This window comes from Coloeus monedula (assembly GCF_965178545.1).
Source record: "Coloeus monedula genome assembly, chromosome: 4".
Classification (NCBI taxonomy): Eukaryota; Metazoa; Chordata; class Aves; order Passeriformes; family Corvidae; genus Coloeus; species Coloeus monedula.
This window is the reverse complement of record NC_138784.1, coordinates 40,934,746-40,954,968: the sequence shown is the minus strand read 5'-3', so window position 1 is coordinate 40,954,968 and position 20,223 is coordinate 40,934,746. Positions and strand designations below refer to the sequence as shown.

The following is a 20,223-nucleotide window of genomic DNA, read 5'->3' as shown; positions in this document are numbered from 1 at the left end:
TCACCATTGTCATCTGTACTATTTGCCAAATTTGACAAAAGAAGATATCTGCATTTTTAGAAGCATTTTTACGTCCTGGGTAATCTGTCTTCTAAAGTGCACGAGCAAAGAAGAAAGTTGCGTGCCTAGAAGGTGAAGTTCAGAAATTCAGACTTTATCTAATCTATCTGGTCCAGAAAACAAAACACTCAGTGCTTTGTACATCCGCTAGAACAAAGGAACAATGAGACTGGGAAGTGCCTGGGCTGAAAGAGCCCTGGATGGAAACAAACACTTAAAAAACCATTTACATTGTTATACAAGTCTCTGTTGGCAACGATACAACACTGATAGATCACAGAAATAAAATATTTTCATTAAGATATTTTTATACCATTTGACACTATATGAATTAATATCCCCTGGTCTACAAAGGCATCTTGCAGAAGACTTAATGGTCTTTGAATTATATTGCAACTCCATTTTCACTTTTTGGGAAGAGGATATGGTTTGGGTGCACAGCTGCTGCAGATCCAATTTATAGATATGGCTATGTCAAACTCCAGTGACAGCCTGTAAGCACAGAAACACACCTGCCTTATGCAGGAGAAAAAAAAAAAACTGGGAGATTTGAGCCTAGGACTTAGTAACGGGGAATTCCTGCCAGTCTCAGTCATCTTCCTACAATATTATCCATTGTTTTTCTTGTTTTCCCTCTTCATAAAACAGTAACCTACTTATAAGGACTTTTCTGAAGATTAAGTAAAGAGGGTTGATTTTGTTGTCTTTATTAAGTACTAATACCCATTTCTTTGGGATGATAAGCAACTTAGAAAATCTTTAAAACATGGTTATTTATTTTCTTCTTGGACTCTGCCTTTGAAATGATGATCATAATCCTTACATGATTACAGATGATAAGATTATACAGCCTATAGTTAGAGCCATGTCACATGTTGCTCCTACAGATGGCTAATAAATCAAATTTGTCCCAAATAATTCGAAATTTACAGGATTGAACATACGGCCAAGGCATGCTTCTGGCATTTAGAGAGTTACATATCACAGTGAAAAAGCACTCTAACAGTCTGTGTCTTCAAAGATAAAATTCTATCTTCTTTTCATTCGAATATTTAATGGATTTTCTAACAAAAAATTTATTTACCTGTTAGTTATCTCTGTACAGGAGGCTTGGATTAAGCAGTAACATAATATAACACTGCAATATTTTTGTAGAAAACAATTTTGAAAGTGGCATTTATAAGTCTATTTTAGAAGACAAAGTTGAAAGTGGGGGAATTGCCAAATTGTTTTTCATGGCTCTCTAGACCAGTATTTCAATTCTGAATTTCAATTCAGAATTGAAATTTATAAATTTAACTGTAATTTTAATACTACTGTTTTTAACTAGACCTAGTCATTCACTAAAATACAGTTATACTGGTACACAGACATGTGGAGATTTGAGAACTTAAAATATATTTTACCTGAAATTAGGAAAGACAAAACCCTACCATCTTCTGCCACACATCAGTTCTCAATCATAGAAATAGTTTTATTGAGAACAACAAAAAATATAACATGAAAGGACTGGAAGGTGTGTATCCCAGCTTTAAAACATCAGCAGCATGCAGACTAGTTGTATGGTTTTGCGTGCTGTTTCATGTACATATATATACTATAAAAACCCCAACAAATTGTAAATATTATTATGAAGCAAATATGCAGACTTGTGCCTTCTAACATCTGTAATCTCAATTTTGCAGTGGAAAATTTAGAGCTGATAAAGGGAGTTATCAGTTTTTTCTTTCTTTCCTATTCTACCAAAATAGCACAAATGTCCCCACTGTGTGTGTTTGCATGTCTATATATACATGGCTTATAAAGTGCATATGTGACTGTATTTTCCATCACTTTGGATGACCTATTTTAGATCTGCTCTACAGGATTAAATACCTGCTGTTTTAAATTGACAACCCACAGATCAAAACTTCTTGAGTAAAGAGAGTCACTTTAGAGGACTAGTGTGGATTATTGTACCACTATTTCACACATTATTAGACTTCAGATCTGTGTAACCACAAGTGAAATAGAAGCTGCTTCTCTACGCAAAGATTCACAAGGGTGAATCTGGTGTTACTTGAGAGTTTATGGAATCTTTGCAGGCGGCACAATTATTCTATCAGAATATCAAACTTGCACACAACATAGATTATGATTTTAATGTGACATTATATACTCAAAAGGCCAGTTTGGTCCTCTCCAAGCTTTTGCATTACCACTGCAACTATGGCATGCATTATTCATTGCTGTCACCATGAGTCTCTAGTCAGAAAAGATTACACTCAACATTTAACTAAATATTTTGGATTTTATGTGCTTAGCTACTCAAGTACTTTGTGTAAGAAACCTGATGAAAACTTAACTCAGAACTGGCATGTGAAATTTTTAACAGGATTGAATATGAGCAAAAAGCTAGTTTCTGAACTAGGTATATAAACAAACCTGCAATGTTCTTGCACTTTCTCGCGTGTATATTTTGTATCAAGATGATACAGATGTTCAAACCTCATTTTGTAAAAATGAAACACATGAGATAGGATTCTGTTCACTTCAACCAACTACACTTCAGATTTCTAGTCTAATCTAACTTCCTTCAATAGCCAGTGTAGAAAGCTGAGTACTTTCAACAGACAGCTTAGTCCATCTTCCTTAGAGCAAGAGCTCAGGAAGGGAACCTCACTGAGTACTAAGGTCAGACACTGTGGTTTCAGATGGCCCACAATAGCTCAGTTCCACTACCATTGAAATAGGTGGAAATTTTGTTTACTATATGGCTGAAAAGACTGCTTATACCTCCATATTCACAGGACAATTTCCAGCAACAGATGCCTATGGACACTCCAGCTCAGTAGAGAGTAAACTAAAACTACTGTCATCAAATTACAAAGGAACAGGTGAAAGAGAGCTTCCATGAAACTGGTTTAAAATGCTGCCCCTGGTGGAAACATAAGAGGAATAATCCTCCCTCATCCTGCATTGAAAAGCTTAGTATGGACAATACAACATGTGTTGCTCACAAGCATAATAAATCCTGTACATTCTTTAGAAACAAAAATGACAAATTTTGGAGCTAATTGTGTGTTTTGAACACCATTAAGCAACTCAGCTCAAGGAAAGCAAGGAACCACAGAGCAATCTGAGTAGCTCCCTGCAGGAAACATTCATGGTTCCTCTATTCTTATTTCATGTTTTTGACTGATCTCTGCTATCCAAAATCCAAATGTAAATCTCAGTTCAACTGTGGTATACCAATTTTCAGTATTTCAACTTAAACTTTAATCAGACTTTTCACTTTGATGTCAGCTACATAACATGACTCTAATGATCAGCTGCTTCCAATCACTTTCATCTTACAGTCTTGAAAAATCTATTTAGTGATAAAAAAGTCATAAATGGCATGTACAAGCTTCTGCGTTAATGGTTATGCATTAATCAAAATGTGCTCTAAAGTGGTATCTTCTCTACTTCTATGCAAGTGTTCAATATTAGAACTTTACTATACAGAAATGATGGTGATTTATACCTGTCTCTCTGATAATGGTCGATCTATTCTTTCAATTTTCACACTACAAGTCATCAATATCAATATTAAAAACAATCAGCATGATGCACGACAAATTTAAATCACTGTCTGCATAGAAACTATTACTCATTTTTACCAACTGACATGACTTGTGCTTCATGTATAGCTATCACACCAGCAGACTTGTCAATGGATTTTTTTAACTTGAGCTACCACAGCAAATAATAGAGAGTATTTAGTGCATTTGTATGGTTAACGCAGGAAAAAGGTTCTGACCGAAAGTGACAACTCTGAACAGGTAATTGTGAAGTATTTGGCTGCTGTAATCTTCAATACTAACATTAAGTACCTCTCCAAAACTAACACCTTAGGAGCAAATCAGAAAGGCATTTAATGATGGACCTTATTAAGACATCTCTGGTTTGGGTCTTGAACTACTACCTTTAAGAGGCTGAATAATATTCTATTTTATCATCTTCAAAAAAGCACAAATACAGGTAGAAAGAGGCCAGTTGTGTCACTGCAGCTGTTGTCTGTTCTTCGATGTCATCCATTGCTTCACAGCTGAATTGTTCACATGCCCACACAAGCATGAATGCAGAAAGGGGGCTTTCCTTGGCAGTCCTCTGTGAGGCTGCTGGACCATTTGTAGAGCCAGTCATGGATGTGACACTCACTGTAAGTGCTCTGCACACAACTGTGTATCATAACACTTCACTAGTGATATCCAAGGAAAACATATAAGAAGGAAGTTTCAGCTTTACTTTCTGACTTTTAGACTCTGGTTAGACAGAATAAATGGGCTGAAATGGGCTGAAACAGTAAGTTACCCTTGAAGAAGATTTACCTGTTATGAAATAGACTGTATTTTAAACGCAGTAAATAAACTGTCAGTTGAGGAACTATGACAACATGCTTGTATGAGCACAAAAGATATTATGGGCTACTACTACATAAAACATTTTTCTGACCTAATGTCCTCAAAGCACCTTCTTCTTTCGAGTCTGCTGGGTTAACTGACGGTAGTAGTTACTTCTGGCAGCGGGCTAAAGAGAACTCAAGTGCAGGGCTGCTAGTTTAGCAAACACTGTCCACTGTAAAGGTATCGCCCTCCTCCTCTTGGAGCCGGCCGAAGCAAAGGGAGAGAAAGGAAAAGCCCGGCATCCCTCCCCGCGCACCTGCCGTGCCCGCGCCCTTACCTGTCTGCACGGAGATGTTGAGAGGCTCCCCGCCGGCGAGCGGCTCGATGCGCAGGTGGTACCAGGTGCCGGCCTCCAGGCCCCGCAGGGTGCAGCCGTAGGTGCCGTTCCCCTGGGGGGAAGGCTGGCAGCCGGCCGCCTCCCCGTCCTCGGAGCGCCCGCTCAGGCTGAAGTTGCAGGCGCGGCCCGCTGCGCCCCAGCGCAGCCGAACGCTCTGCCCGGCGACGCTCCGCTCCGTCAGGTTGGCGCTGCATCCCGCCGCCTGCCCCGGCGCGGCCTGCGGAGAGCGGGGAGAGCTCTGAGAGACCCGCCGGTGTCCCGGGATCAGCCCCCGGCCCCATTCCCGCGCTGTGCCGGTGCGGAGCGAACCTGCCCGTGTCCCCCAGGCTCGCCTGCGACCTGCGAGGGGCGACCCTGCACCGCCCGCCTCCTCCCGGCCGCTCACCTTGGTCAGGGCCAGCGCCGTCCACAGGGCGAATCCCGCTCCATAGCTCAGCATCGCCGACAGTTTTTAACCCCAAAAACCGTCGCGGGGAGGAGAAAAGGGGAAGGGACGGCGGGGTTGGGGTAGGGGAATCCGAAGAAGCGAAGTGACGGCGGCGGGCCCCGGGGGCCCCCGCTCCCCGCCGGGCTCCGAGCCCTGTGCCGGGCCGCCCGCCTGCTGCATGCGCTCGGGGCTGCCCCGGCCGCCGAGCCACCTCCCTGACACCGGCGTGAGGTGGGGGGGCTGCCCGCCCGCGGCTGAGGAGGAGCGGAGGAGGCGGGGGAGGCGGCCGCCGCTTCCCACGCTGCCATTCTGACCCGGGCTGACTCTCCCGAAGCCCTTCCCGCCGACTTCCGCAATCAAGAGGCGATTTCCTCGCGTCTCGCTGCGGGGGGCGAAGCCCGGCGATTCGGGACCTGCCGCCCACCGGGCAGGCAACCGGCCCCGGGGTGCCGCCCCTCTCTCCTTAAGGGTCCCACGTTCCTCCCTGCTCCTCTCCCACCCCACCTCCCTTCCTTCCTTGCCGTTTCCTCCTCATGTCGGTTTTCCCCTGGGTCTTGTCTTCCCAAGCGTTCCTCCCGGCGCACGGGGCCCCTCAGCGGTGCCGCTGTTGGGGCGCGGCACTATTGTCTCACCTCACTTGGCGCTGCCTTGCCTTGTCTCATGGTTGCATCGACTCACAGTCTTCTTGCCTCTGCCCCACCTCCCAGCTGCCTTGTCTCATGCTGGTCTTGCCTTATTCCCACCTTCCCTCTTGCCTGCCTCACCTCACGGCTGCCTTGCCTCGTGTGGCTCCTTCTCCTCCTGCCTGCCAATCCTCTTGGCCACCTCGCCTTTCACTTGCTTTACTCCATGGCCACCTTACCTTGCATACCTGCTCTCCTCACACCTGCAACCCTTCACAGCCATCCCACCTCCTCTTGGCCTCAGCTATGACAAACCCACCACTCCAGCTCCCGCATCCCAAACTCTGATGTTTTTAAGGGTTAACCATAGACCACCAAGGCCTCCATTCTCTCCCTGGTCATGTGGCACTGCAACCAGAGGCCTTGTGTCCAGGAGAGCCCAGCAGAGCCCAACACTGAGCTCCTGCCTGCAGCAGCAGAGTCTGTCTGTGAGTGGCCAAGCCATCTCCGTTTTCTGTTTCAACTCATGTCCTCGAAACAATTCCTTCCCACATCCCCTGAACAACTCCCAAGCTAAAATTACACACACCATGGAAAGCAAGAAAGTCTCCCCGTTTCCAGACTGCACCAATAAAGCTGTGTGCAACTCTGAGATCGGTACAGCCAAAATGAGAGTTTTCCATTTCTGTTATGCATGCCCGTTTCCTTCTTGTTTAACTATCAGCCTCTGAAAACTCGCATGTAAGTGTGTACGTGGGGTGACAGAAAAGAAGTGTGGGCAGAAGCATTTTGCACCTTCAGATATTCAAATACACAATAGCAGCCATGGAGTGAATTTGGGGGTGCATAAAAGAGAAGGAAATGGACATTTACTTTCTTCATTGGGAATGGCATTTTTCTGCATACTTCTGCGTTGCATTATGCATGGAGGATTTTAACTTCTAAAAGCAGTACCTCAAGCAAATTCAACACCATCTCTGTATCACTTTTGTCCTCTTTGAGTGAGAAAAAGGCTCTGGGTTTACAAACATTAGTCTGCCTTTTAGGGGGGCTGCTGCTCTAGAACTTTTCTGGGCACCAGCCTGTAAAACAAGATACAAATATGTGAAAAACTAGCTCTCCTTCTTCTGTTCTGAAATCAAAAGTCTGAGCACTCAAGGGTGTTACCTGCACCTACAGAAAACTTCATCTGTCCCATTGGAGCTCCATGCCTGGTCCTAGGGACATGGCACTGAAAGTGTTGTGCTGTACTTTGCAAAGCTGAGGATAATTAATAACTTCATGATCATTGCCTTAAGTGACAATATAAATCTGTGTTGGTTATTATGCCATTCTCAAGCCCATCACAGAAGATCTCCCTTGGAAGAGATGTTTTACGTACTTCAGACAGAAGGAGGAACCAAGCCCCAAAGAGCTAGCACAGGAATAATCATACCATTGATGGGAAACACAAGGTGTGCTTCTTAGACCTAAACTGGGACTAAAATGACATAGATGTCTTGTAAGCATTTAAGGTGAGTGTTTTACAGTGTGATTTCTTCTTTAGGTGATCATGCTTTTTGGACTTAACGGCATAAACCACACCAATACTTTTCTAGCACTGGAGAAGTGCAAATCTGAAGGCTTATTGGGATGTTTGGATTACTTCAAAACCCTCTCTGAAAATTAAAACGTTCAGGGTAACCTGCTTTTTCTTGAAAAGTGGAGCTCACGTTAGGACAAGGATTTTTGAAAACATCCATGACCAGAACTTGCAGGGAAGATATAATTTGGATATTCAGATGGAAGTTATTTAAGCAGATGTAAAAAGTAAAAGGAAAAAAACCCCAACATAATCAACACTGCAAACATCAAATTGGGGAAAAAAAGTGTAACCTACCACAAGTGAAACTTAAAGACTTTTGGAAATAAATGCCTGTTTGTCTCTTCCAGATAGCATAAGATAATGTGTGGAGGAAAATGATGTTACTGCTTCTCAGAAGTGCTCATAATTTAGAAGTTCCTACTTTATTACTCTTATTCCTGCTATCATAAAATCTTTACTTTTTTGTATTAGTAGGAAGGTACTGGTTTATTACAGGTTTTGAGACTTCCTTCTGTATGTTATTCAGCAAAAGCTGCTACACAGGTAAGGTCTGACACAGATGCCTATGCCAGCACTGGAATAAAACTGAAGGGGTCCATCATTCACTGGTGGCAATATATTTATATAGAATAGCCAATATAATGCAAGTAATTATTTCCAGACTGGTAGTGAATAAATGGGCTTTTAGTAAATCAGAAGTCACACAGCCTTTAACACTTACTGATCTGTGTGGCAAGCCAAGAAACTAAACTGAAAAAAGAACTGGAAGTGAGTTTTGGGAGTTGCCGGACGTGTCTCTAATAGCAGGCTCCAAAGCCCCTTTCAGACACTTTCCCAAGGTTTCCTGATTTTTTTTTTTTTAACACCAACCTCTCTGTCTCTCTAATCAAGAGGAAATGGGCTTTGCATAGCTTTTGTCATGGATTCAAAGTGCAAGCTGCAGTTTCACTTGAAATCCAAGGCAGCTCTAAACCAAACATTTTGTTCAATTGAAATGTCACTATTGTCCCCCCAAAATGGGTATGTGCACAGCCAAATAACAACATGGCTTTACTTCTGCAAACAAGAGGCCCCAGCCTGGGCAAATGCAGTTCATAAGAGGTATTGTCTTCCTCACAACAATACTCAGCACTTAGTCTATGTGTTTTCAAAGTATCATATTAAATCTAGTTAATCCTTTAAAACATCCCCGAAGTTTGACAAAAAATGTTTTAACTCCACGTTAAAGACTGGGAAACAGAGATGGAGGCCAAAGATTTTAAGTTTTTGTGTCTAAATTGGTATATCTAGATTCAAATGTCCAGAGCCAGTTGGAGGCTACAAGACAAAGCTATTACTGATTTTTTTTCCCATAGCTATGCTTAGATGGCTTATCCACAGAATTCTGGTTTGAAAGTTTTGACGTAAGCAGCTTGCTCGGTGCAAATGATGTAATTCAGGAGGTGAAGTGGTGTAGAAACACCAGAGGCAGTGGCTTCTGTTCAAATGGTGCCATTTCTCTAGCTCTGGCAGGATTACATAGCAGGAGTGCAGAAGGATTATGCAGTAGGAGTGCAGTTTGGGTAATACCTGATTTTATAGGACATTTCCATTTGGGAGGAACCAGTATTCTGTGCAGGAGGTATGCAAATGAACGGAGGGCATGAGGAAATAAGCTCAGCCTGCCTGCACAAAGCCAGAAAGATCATATTTGAAAGGAACTGCATCAGTTATGGAAAGGGGTGCAGTGCATCCATCCTTGGCTCAGTCCCTTGCCCTCATCAGCATTAGAACAGCAGTATATAACCATCAAGTTTATGGACCCTGACACTCTGTCCACAGCCTTCCCAAACATAAAACACATTTCTTAGTCTTATCTACTCCAACATACATAGTAACGGTAGTAACTGAAACATGTCTGCCTGTCCCAATACACTGAGTGTAGTGTGGTCTCCTGGAAGATAAGCCACAGGGAATTTAGGGATTTTCAGTTCTAAACCACTATGTGGTAATATCCCGCATGCTTTAGCTCTAACTGCCCATACACACTCTGCCAATGGTGATTCCAGATTTGCTCTCAGATTACTGAACTGGGTCTTGCAGTAAAGGAAGACTGGAAGTTGATTTGGAGGTACTGAATGCCTGCCATTTTCTCCTTCTATGGCTGGGACTGGCAGCCCCATTACCCTGCTCTGCCAGGGTGGTTTGTGGTTGGACAGAGCAAAGACCAAGTGTCTGTATGTCTCCACTCTGCCTATCAGCCAGTAGATAAGCTGACCATGGCCAAGGCCAGGATTCCTTTCAAGGCCAGTTAAAGCATTTGGATTTCTCTTGCTTTGATCCGTAAACAATGTATGTAATTATCTGTAAATAAGGTCATTGCACACTGTAATTCTTAGCATGTAATTAGAGCTAGACCACCACATCATGCACCAAACAATAACAGAGTCACTGTGACCAGATACCCAGGCTCCTGTGGGTCCTGCCACATCCAGGAGCTTTCCATTGCTTCTCACATACCCTGATTATTTCCCTCCAACTTTTCCCAGTGCAATGTGCACACCAGGATTGGGCTGTACAGAAGAGGCAGAATTTTTCTGCAGCTATGCTTCTAGCAAATGACATTGTCAGCATGAACATCAAAACAAAGCATCCCACCAAAAAAAGAACAAAGCTTAGTCCTGTAGCTATTTTTTTTAGGTTTTGGTTTGTTGTTTTTTTAAGCCCACAAAACATCCACTTGTAATAGCTATCAGGCTCCACAGAGTGGAGCAGGCTTAATAAAAATCAGTAATTCTTCTGTCTTACCTCTTCTGTAGTGCTAGAGTATGGAAGAGTCGTTGGAATCCAGGCTTTCTCTGTTACTGCAGATTTCAAGTCGAAATAGAGGTTTTCAATGGGATTTTTACTGAAGTGTTCAGTCACTTTGCTGATGAACATCTCTGTGCTGCTCTTCAACACATTTTCAGGCCTAGAAGTAACAGCATTTGAAGAGGGGGATGTAGTTCTAGTACTCCACACAGAAGTGTCTGCATCTTGTAGATCTAAGACAAACAAAGGAAAGTGATTAAAATCAGCTCTACATTTTTATAAACAATTCATTAGATTCAATAAATGTGGCTGATACAACTTCCAAGTAGTTTAAGTGCACCTATCAGTTCTACTTTTTTTGTTTGTTTGTTTTCAGTGCAAACATATGTTTTTGCATCAATACCAAAGCCTGCAAAACACAACCAGAAAAAAAAATAATGTCCCTAAACATTCATACCATTAATTTTAAATATAGTCCATCAGTGATTCTGAAGTGAAGAGAAAGGTTGTACTTTGTCATTAAGGGCAAAATGTTTTCACTTGCAACTTTTCCACTTGCTTGTATCTATCAATGGCACACAGTATCAGCTTTATTGTCAACCCTCTCCCCTCGTTTCTACGTGCATGGGCCAGATTCTCATCTGCTTTTTTTTTGGTGTAAGTTTAATACATGGCTATATTCAGTATAAATTTTCAAGATGATTTTTTCAAGATTTTTTTTTCTCAAGATACTTGTTCAAGATAAGTTCCATGTGCCCACATGAACGTTTCTCTTGCTCTCTAAAATCAGTCTTATGCAGACCCCATGCTAGTCCCTGACTGTTGCCTTCCCAAGGCTCAGCTAATGACCTATCACTTAACTGAAGTACCTGTAAATATGACAGTGGATTCGCTTTTTTAGTCACGTATCCTTCAGAGAAAGCCAAAGTTGCAATTAGAGCTCAGGAAAGATTTTACTACACATTTTTCCTCCACATTTTCATGGCTCTTCCTCCCCATTGGTATGTATTTAATATCCTTTCTTTGTGGCTGTGAGGGCAGGGTTCAAGCTGTGGTGGCCTCTACATCTGGTAGCATCACATTTCAGCTAAACTATTGGAATTACTCACTGGCCCCTTCTCACAAAAAGCTGCTCTGCCATTGCTGTAACACAGCTAGTGTGTATTGGCTCTATGCCCAAGACACTTTGTCTGTCCTTGAACTAGGGTCTCCAGCACGACAGAACCTTGTTTTGCTGCTGAGCCACTGGGCTGGTTGCCATTTATAACAATTTTAGCTCACAAATCCTTTAAAAACAAAGTAGTGAGTGGGTTAAATTGCAGCAGAAGCTTTCAAATCCAATTACTTGGTGTGCAATTATGATGTCTTAGCTGGCCAATGTGTGATTACCTCTTACCCAAAGGAGCAGTGGGTGAGCTTCTACGAAATCAACATTATCATTTTTTTTGTGTATGCGTAAATATATATGTTAACATGTTTATGTAAATAAATTTGCAGCATTCTCATTTGCACAGAAAAGTGATATTGTAAACCCTAGTAGGAGACATTTCCATGCAAGTGTTTCCTGTGCTTGACAGCACAGTGCATTCACCTGGTACATGGTTCTGGAACGTTTTGAAAAGTAGTGGTTTACTGGAATGGGTTGGTATCCAGAGTAGATGTTTTCCTTCCTTTTATCTAATTGTGCTTCTCTGGAAATAAAAAAAATTCCAAGTCTCCAGTAAATTACAAAAAATGCTGATCGAATCTCTTTCCAAATCAAGGCAGTGAAAACAATACTACAGATCCAATTCTCTCTTACACTTGTGCAAAGGGTTTCATCAAAACTTCAGGTCTGGTCCAACTCTGCATAATCATCTTCATGCTGCTGCCTTTGCAGAACCCCATGTGGAGAGCCTAAGGTGCAGAGTCTGCTGTGGTCCTGTGTCACATACCTTCATAGTTCCCACGAGAAGGACAGGAACCTTGTGCTCAAGCTGTCATCACCTGCTGCAACAAACTCGTTAGCTGGCACAAGTCCAGACAGTCTAGATTCCATGTTAGTCATTTTTCTTGGAGATGTCCTATTAGTTGTGGGTCTCTGAAAGTCTACGGTAAGCAACTAGAAATCCTAGCCCCAAGGGCTTGGAAAGAGCTCTATGCCTCTCAGATATCTCAGCAGGAAATAGAACTTACTGATAGAAAGACAGCAAAAAAGGGTATGTCTTAGGAGAAGAGGCCACTCAGTTGAGTTCCTAAATATACATTTACACACTCAACATGAAAACATGCTAAAAAAAAAAAAAAATCTTGGCTTAATTTACAGACAAATAGCAGTGATTCCAGCAGGAAGGCGTTTGCATTCCAGTGCAATTGTGCTTTAGGAAAGCTGCTCCTCCATAAAAGGGAAGCTGGTGCTGCCAGTGACATTTATGGGACTCAGCAGCCAGGATAACAGGCATTCTTGGTGCAGGAGTGGAGGGGAGAGCTCGACTGTCCTGGAAGCAAAACACTTGGTCCTCAGAAAAGTTCCACCAGCCCAAGGAGGTCCCATGAACAAGCATTTGGTCACTGCATGACCCAACTCTTCTTGTTAAGCTTTGGGCTATTCTGGGTTTCCAGCTAAAGAATCTTTCCCAGAAAATGCCGGTTACAGTCTGTTACCTGTAACCTATGGATGGAAGTGACTTGTATATAGCACTACACCATACTGGAACTTCAGATATATGTACCAGTACCTTCCATATATCCTACAGTGGACTGACTAATGTGGTTCATATCTGCACCACTTTAAGAAAGTCAGAATCCATGTTTATATTTTAAGTAAAACCACTATTGTGATCCTAGCATAAGAATCCTCATAGCCCTTCTTCAGCAGCAGGCACTTAAGAAACAAAACTGCATATTATAAGGCCTATGTAGCAGATTTCTACACAACTTGAGTTCCAATTTTTTTAACCAGAAAAAACCTCACCTCCTCTGTGGACATTAGTAAAGTACACAGAAATCTCAACACTGGGATTTTTCATATGTGGTTAGCATTGTTCTAGCAGCCTCTTTGGAAATCAGTCATAAAATGTTTTTGGGAACAGAACAACAGCACTGACACTGATGTTGATCACTAGTGTCTGGATGATATACAATGTGTGAACATAATATTGTAATCATCAGTAGCACACCCAGGAGAAATTATGATGTTCTGACTAAGTGCATATTTCATCCATGGGGTGTACTGCAAACCACATCCATCCACACAGCAGCAGGCTGCTTACAAGGAAGGGAATTCCACACTTTTGCATGTATGATTAGCAAAAGTGCTGATTAGTTGTCAAGAACTGAGAACCCTACAGTGGTGCCTTCAGCCTTAGCTGAGCTGGCACAGTGCAGCTTTCTGAAATAGCTCACATTGTACGGATCTGCCTACTCTATTAGAACACAGTTTCAGAAAACTAAGGCTGAACTGCTAGTGAAACATAATTGAATCAGATATCTAGTGTATAAGTTAAAAAATACTCTGTAAGACTGCATCTAACTCACTGAAAGACTTGAAGCAATAAGGGATTGCTTTAAGATCTCTTTATGTGCAGGACAAGACGAATTATCTTTTTAGCTAAGTACTTGTAACTAAAAAGATAATTCAGATTTCTGTTGTATGTAGGAGTATGACAGAAGAACAAAATCCACTAAATGTCCTTTCTTTCCCCTTCAATGTTGACTTTTAAAACCTCCAAAAAATCCATTCTGCTTGAAAATTTTTACCTTCTTTAGTTGAATGTTGTAGAAGTTAGTATCTCATTTGTATCTCATGTCAGAGAAATTGAATGTCTCAAACTCCAGTCTCATCCTGAGCTGCTCTTTTACTTCCCTGTTTTTGAAATGCTGAAGTAGCCACTTAAAGGTTCTTTCAGCATCAGTGGTAGCAGAACACCCATACAACTATGATGATTACACCATTGCTGTACCAGCCCTATTTCTGACACTATGGGTAGTTCCAGCTCACCCTGAAGTGGATTTTTGGTCACTGGAAGGACATCTAGATTCCATTAACTCCATGGATCACACCTCTATGGAAGAGAGCTCAGAAACTTAGTAACTATGGAGACACCTAGGTTTTGGTTCAGTTGCCTAAACCTACTGGAATCTGAACTGCCCTAGGGCATCTCAGGCATCTGCCCAGGGCTCTCATAACACTTATGGGAGACATATGTCTTTCTGGGCTGGCAGTCAGAGATCAAGTGGAATATGCTGGAGCATCTCAACTGACAAAAAGCACCTTGCTGAGATAAGTAAAATAATCACTTCCTTCAGACACCTACACCTAGAAGTTCAAACCCACTCCAGCTTCTACATGGAGGTCCACACAAAAGAGAGAATATAATAATGAAAAACACCAGCATAGTTGTTTGGAATTGGCATCTTTGTTGGCACTTCCAGGAGAAGATGAAATCATAAAGCAGGACTTCCCATCCTCCTGATTGCTCTGGGAAGCTGTGCCTATTGTTCCATTTTTTCCCCATGAAAGTAGCTGAGTTGGTTTTGTTCTATATTCTTTGTGCTGTGGCTCACTGAGACTTTGAAAATTTACAAAGCCCAAAGACCTAGGCTACACTGCAGATTTCTCCATTTCTTTTTAGAAAATCTAAACTCACATTTATCTTTGAGCTTCCGTCAATATGCTATTGGATTGTGTACAAGATCTTGTAACTATGTCCAAGGATCTGACATTGATGCCTCTCTTTGTCCAGATGGAGCTCAGCAAAAGTGGTCAGCCATGAAAGAAAGATTCAAATAATTTTTGATATTTCATGGGTTCACACAGATGTTAGCAAACTCTTATACTTACAAAACCCTATAAAATAACTTGGAGAGATTAAAATGAATTTCAGTGAATGTATTTTAGGAAAAATGTTTTGGGTCAACTTAAAGGTGGATTGAAAATATCTTTTATCACTGTTCTAATTTATCCTGAAGGAATTTGTAAAAGTTACACACACTAAAAATTCCAACCTGTAGTGAACTTACGGATGGATTATTGCAGTATCTACAAACACTAAAGGTGTGGAAAGCTTAAAGCCTAAAGGTCTTTACATTATTTCAAAAATGGGTAAGAGTTGCTGCCTTTTCTGTGCTTCTGCCACCTTTCTTTGGTGCTTTTCCACCTTCCCAAGGGTCCCAAGAAGACACATGTGCTTCCCTTTCCATGTTCTGCAGTTGCTACTGCTGCTTCAGTGGTTTAGAGCATGCTTGGAGTGTGCACTGCTCTGGTCTCTTCTGTGATCCATCTCAGCCACTGAAGCATCAGCAGTGGGATGTGAACTTAATTAGCTGAAGTTCTGATTATGAAGCAGCTAAACTGGAAGGGGGATAAAGGGAAGAGAGAAGCTCATGTGAAAGAAATTATCCTGGACAAGAACCAAGGGTAGAAAAAGTGGAAGCAACAGTGTGAATGTCAGGTGGCCCATCAGACTTCAGCTCATACCTGGTATCTGGTATTTTGTCTATTTTAGGCTGCAAACAAACAAGATATAGAAAGATGTTATAGTTGTTATTTGAATTTCTTGTCCAACATGTTTTATATCTTTGGTAATCCCATTATGGTTCTTCAGTGCTTGGCACACAACTGTAAGTAAATCCTCCACGAAATCAGCTACTCTTTTTGAATGTCTTGATATCCACAGCTCTAGGGTTGTCCTTACCATGTATGGTATAAGAGAAAAGCAAGGAAGAGCATCATATTACAAAACAGTTCATGTCACCTTCTGTATCCAGACTGCTCTACAGCCTGTGTGGCAGTCTCTAGAGCTCAGTGTGTAACTGCAGCATACAGCTTGGCCTTGTGTCTCCTTATTTGAACTACTGTCTACTTAGTGAATAATTTTTGGTCAGCAGTGGTTTTGAGGTTTGTTGGTAATATTCAAGGTACCACATAGTATTGCATCTGTTCTTAATTGGATATTTTATTAAAATTAACCTACCTAGAACAAAAGAAGCTTGTAAGAATTGCTTATGCAGCTCAGGAGTGACATCAGTGTTAGTGTTTCAGCATTCATGGGGGACATTTGTTCCACAAGTGTTATTTACATGCAACAGTCTTTGTTCTTTTCAGTCATCTCACCCTTCTACATCTTTACCTGCCCCATCTTTTCCTCCTGCCTGTTTCCATTCCTGTTCCTTCTTCTGGTTTCTGAGCTTAGAGAAGCTCTGAACCCAACAGCAGGCTGGTGAAAAGAAGTCTTTAGCACTACTGAGATTTTTTTCTTTCTCTGCTCAGAATGTCCTCAAGAATTTGGTGGGAAATGAAGTGTCACTTTCTCAAGGGATATTGATACCTTATGACTGTTCTTCATGTCAGCTGTTTCAGCTGGAGGCCAGATTCAAACATGAGTTTGTGTGAGAAGGACTGTTTGCTGCTAGATTTAGAATCATCTCTGAGTGAGCAGAGATGGGATACATACCCAAATTGATCCTGATTTCTACCAACAATCATTTAGGTCAGGACTGTTACAAAACATGTAAATCCAAACACATCTCAGATGGCTGATTTGAAATCCAAATCCAAGCTCAGACTTTCCCCAAGCTCAGAAAAATCGTGTTTGATATTTGAGTAAGGTCCAGAATAAAAGGTAGTTGCAGTTACTGGGTTTGGTGCTTGTACTCTATCTGGGATGATGTTTGGAATGCAATTCAGTGAGCTACTCCTATGCCAAAATATACTATTTTTATGAGTACTGTGAAAACAGAGGATAAATTGTAGCAAAATACAGTGTTAGTCAGGAGTAGAAAAACCTACAGCCATTTCAGCTCCAAAGATTTTGCTCAAGTTTTACTGTCTTAGCTAAATATAGACCAAATATGTTATTCTAGGCTGATCCACTTCTGCTTATACTGAAAGCAGATAGATGTTTTGGAAGACTAATTTTACACATTCAGTATTGAAAATTTTGACATGCATATGGATGCCATGACCAGAATTGGGGGCATTAGATTTTGTTCTCATAGTACTTACTACTATTTGAAAAATTAATCTCTTTGCACTATTTCCACTTTATGAGCTTCTTATATTCCTAAAATACTTAGGTATTGAGGATTATAATGTTTTGTTGATTTGTCAGCAGACCTTCCCAGAGCTGTGAAAAATAAGGTAAGTAACACTCTTAGAAAGGATTGACAGGCCTGTCTATGGAGAGAATTTCAGGAAAATTAAGGTAAGTTAATTTAAGAACTGAGCACAGTAAATAGAGGAGAAGGTGCTTTAATATCCCATGACAATTGTCTTAGTGCTTATTGGTCTTAAATTGCTTCTCCTCTGAGGATGATTAAGAAAAGCATATAAGGTTACTTTAACTTTGTGAGGCCACACTCCATCCAGCTATCTATAGGAAAAAACACTACCTGTGTACCTCATCTAAACGGTTCATAGTGTCTTTGAATACGCAAGCCATACACACCCCACAGGATTTAAAATGATTTTGCCTTTTTAATCTCTAAAATATAGGAGGGCTGGGATGCATCATGGCCACTTTTCCATTCCCTGATTCTGGAAGCTATCCTTTCATACCTCCACTCAGGTGAGTAGTCCTGGTCCTATGAGTAGAGTTCTGCAAGCGCAAATTTGATGAAAAAAATGGTGCCCTGCCTTACAATAACTAGGAGTTTAGACAAAATGAGGATTTGGTTTAAACATTCTGAAAATCTGGCCATATGTAAAAGTTTTGGGTCATTTTGTTAACCCTGTAAAGACAAGAATTAACCGTTCCCCAGTAAAAAGATATCCGTAGGTTGTTCTTATTTACTAGGAAGAACTTCTTAATAGTGCACAAGAACAGTATTAACAGGATTACCAGGAAGGCTCAACAACAGGACTTGAAGAAAGCATTATTCAGCAGTATTCAAACCCTCTATTCAAACCATTCTACCCTCCATTTTGCCATGGACATGTAAACCCACAACTACACAGATATACTGGTAGGTGTCTGTAGGTGTGTGCACAGACCTTTGCATTTCAGGGTGCTATTCCATAAATTACTGAGACACTTGATTCAGTTCATTATTCTCAGGATTTTGAGTGTTCTCATGTATATGGCATCTAGGAGCAAAATTACATTGAGTAAACAAATGAATGTGTAAGCCATGACTGTTCTAATTATGCATTTAGGTTAATCAGAGAAATAATTGTGCATGTGTTTGATTTTCAGACGTGTTCTTGCTCTTGACAGATTGAATCTGGATATGTATGATAACGTGAATGGGGAGGAGAACTTCTTTGCATCCACATTTTAAAAAGTACTAGGAATTAGTACCCAGAGTTTAGAAATGGAAAAAGGAAATGACGCAGTAATAGTGAGCTGAACTTACACATAAGCACATTGATCCAAAGATTGGGAGTAGACAAAAGGAGAGACATCCTGACAATATAAAGTGACTTAAAAACTCCACCAGTTGTGAGACAGACAGCATTCATCTCAGCTGTTCTTTAGTAGTTCTCAAAATGCTTTTCAACTGTGAAAAACATTCTTCTGTATGAATAAAATACAATAATTTTTCACATTTGGGTTAGCATAACAGAGACATTTTTGTTACCAAAACTCCCAGGACATTTTCTTGAAGGAATAACTCACCTTGCTTTGAGCACAGATTTACATAAATAGGTTTTCCCGTCTCACTGGTTTTTAGCTGCATCCATGTATGAAGGTATTTTTTACTCCGCTTGGCCATTACCTTCTGACCTTGTTTTGTGAGAAAAAGAGAGCTGTTGGCCACCTTCAGGAGCCCATCCTCGTGGCAATTCCACCTGACTGCCTGGGGGCAATCAGTGATGATGCTGCGAGACGACAGAGCAGAGCGCGTAGAGATGCTCAGGCACTGGGCAGACTTCACGTGGAGGAGCCTGTCATCTGCCATCCACTGCCACTTCTGGTTCAGGCTGGTCATATTGCACTTTTCCATAATGACTCCTCTCTTTTCTGAAAGACACTGCTGTTTCTGGACATGGATAATCAGAAACCCTTCTGGGAAAGGAAAATTCCAGAAAAATACAATAGATTACACATTTACTCGACAAAAAGAAAATTTTCAATGATTTAAAATATATCAGCAGATAAATCTCTCTTCCCACTTTCTATGTGTTGCACTTTTCATGAAACTTCCCGTAAATTGAACCAATTTAAAATAAACCCTCCAAACACAACACCCACATGATGCATGTGCTGGTAATGTAAATAATGAAAATGAAAAACCCCAGACTATTGTAGCAAGGTTATGTTGACCTTCATAGAATATAAAAATAAGAAAAACTTAAACTGGATATAAAAGAAATCAAAGAACTATTAACTTCAAACACCAGTTCCTCATTTCCCCTGCTTGAAAGCATACAGAGATCTACATGAGTTCTCAGTCTCTGTTTCAGTTTTACAACACAGACTTTAAAAATTATAATTTACTGCCTGCAGGTTGTTTTAGTAACATTCATAATGTTTCTGAGGGAAACATATAGGAGGATATTCACAAATCTATGTTTCTCAGTGCCTGTGTTACAGGAATGGAGGTTCTTTACTGATAGGAAGTACATGTTTTACTGGATTTATCCCAACATGTCTAGCTGTTAGCTTTGTGACCATTCCAATTCACGTAAGATTAGCTCTCTGTGTCACCACACTTAAAGATCAACACCAATTACTCAAATGAAGGAAACTACAATGCATTCATCGAAACCCCACAAAGTTACCAATGCAAAATGCGTACTTGTTACAGAACACAGAACCGGTTATTTCAAATGCAGCCTCCCTGCCATATCATGTTAATGTTGTTCTTGGTTTTTAATCTCAGTTACTCACATTTCCAGCCCCATTAGTTACAAAGTGCTAAACCAAATGTGTATTTATTTCCTTCAGCTGATGTTGTCATTCCCCTGTTTTTACAGACCTGGGTATTTTCTAACTAAGCATTACAGAAAGCTCCTGTCTCTTAAAGTTTCACAAAGTATGAATAAAAGATAG

General features: G+C 41.1%; 1 protein-coding gene across 4 annotated transcripts in view; it reads right to left on the bottom strand.

Annotated features, from left to right (window-relative positions):
- PTPRB (protein tyrosine phosphatase receptor type B) overlaps positions 1-20,223 on the bottom strand; it is a 63,447-nt gene that overhangs the window by 42,857 nt on the left and 367 nt on the right. For 2 of the 4 annotated variants that reach the window (XM_082280746.1, XM_082280744.1), the window contains exons 2-4: positions 18,847-19,236; positions 10,247-10,482; positions 4,765-5,041 (exon numbers count right to left, since the gene is read on the bottom strand). In XM_082280746.1, the coding sequence (XP_082136872.1) occupies positions 4,765-5,041; positions 10,247-10,482; positions 18,847-19,236 (903 nt within the window). Of the gene's footprint in view, positions 1-4,764; positions 5,042-5,209; positions 5,502-10,246; positions 10,483-18,846; positions 19,237-20,223 lie in introns of those variants that run through there. The other 2 variants (XM_082280745.1, XM_082280747.1) reach the window with 2 other exon arrangements.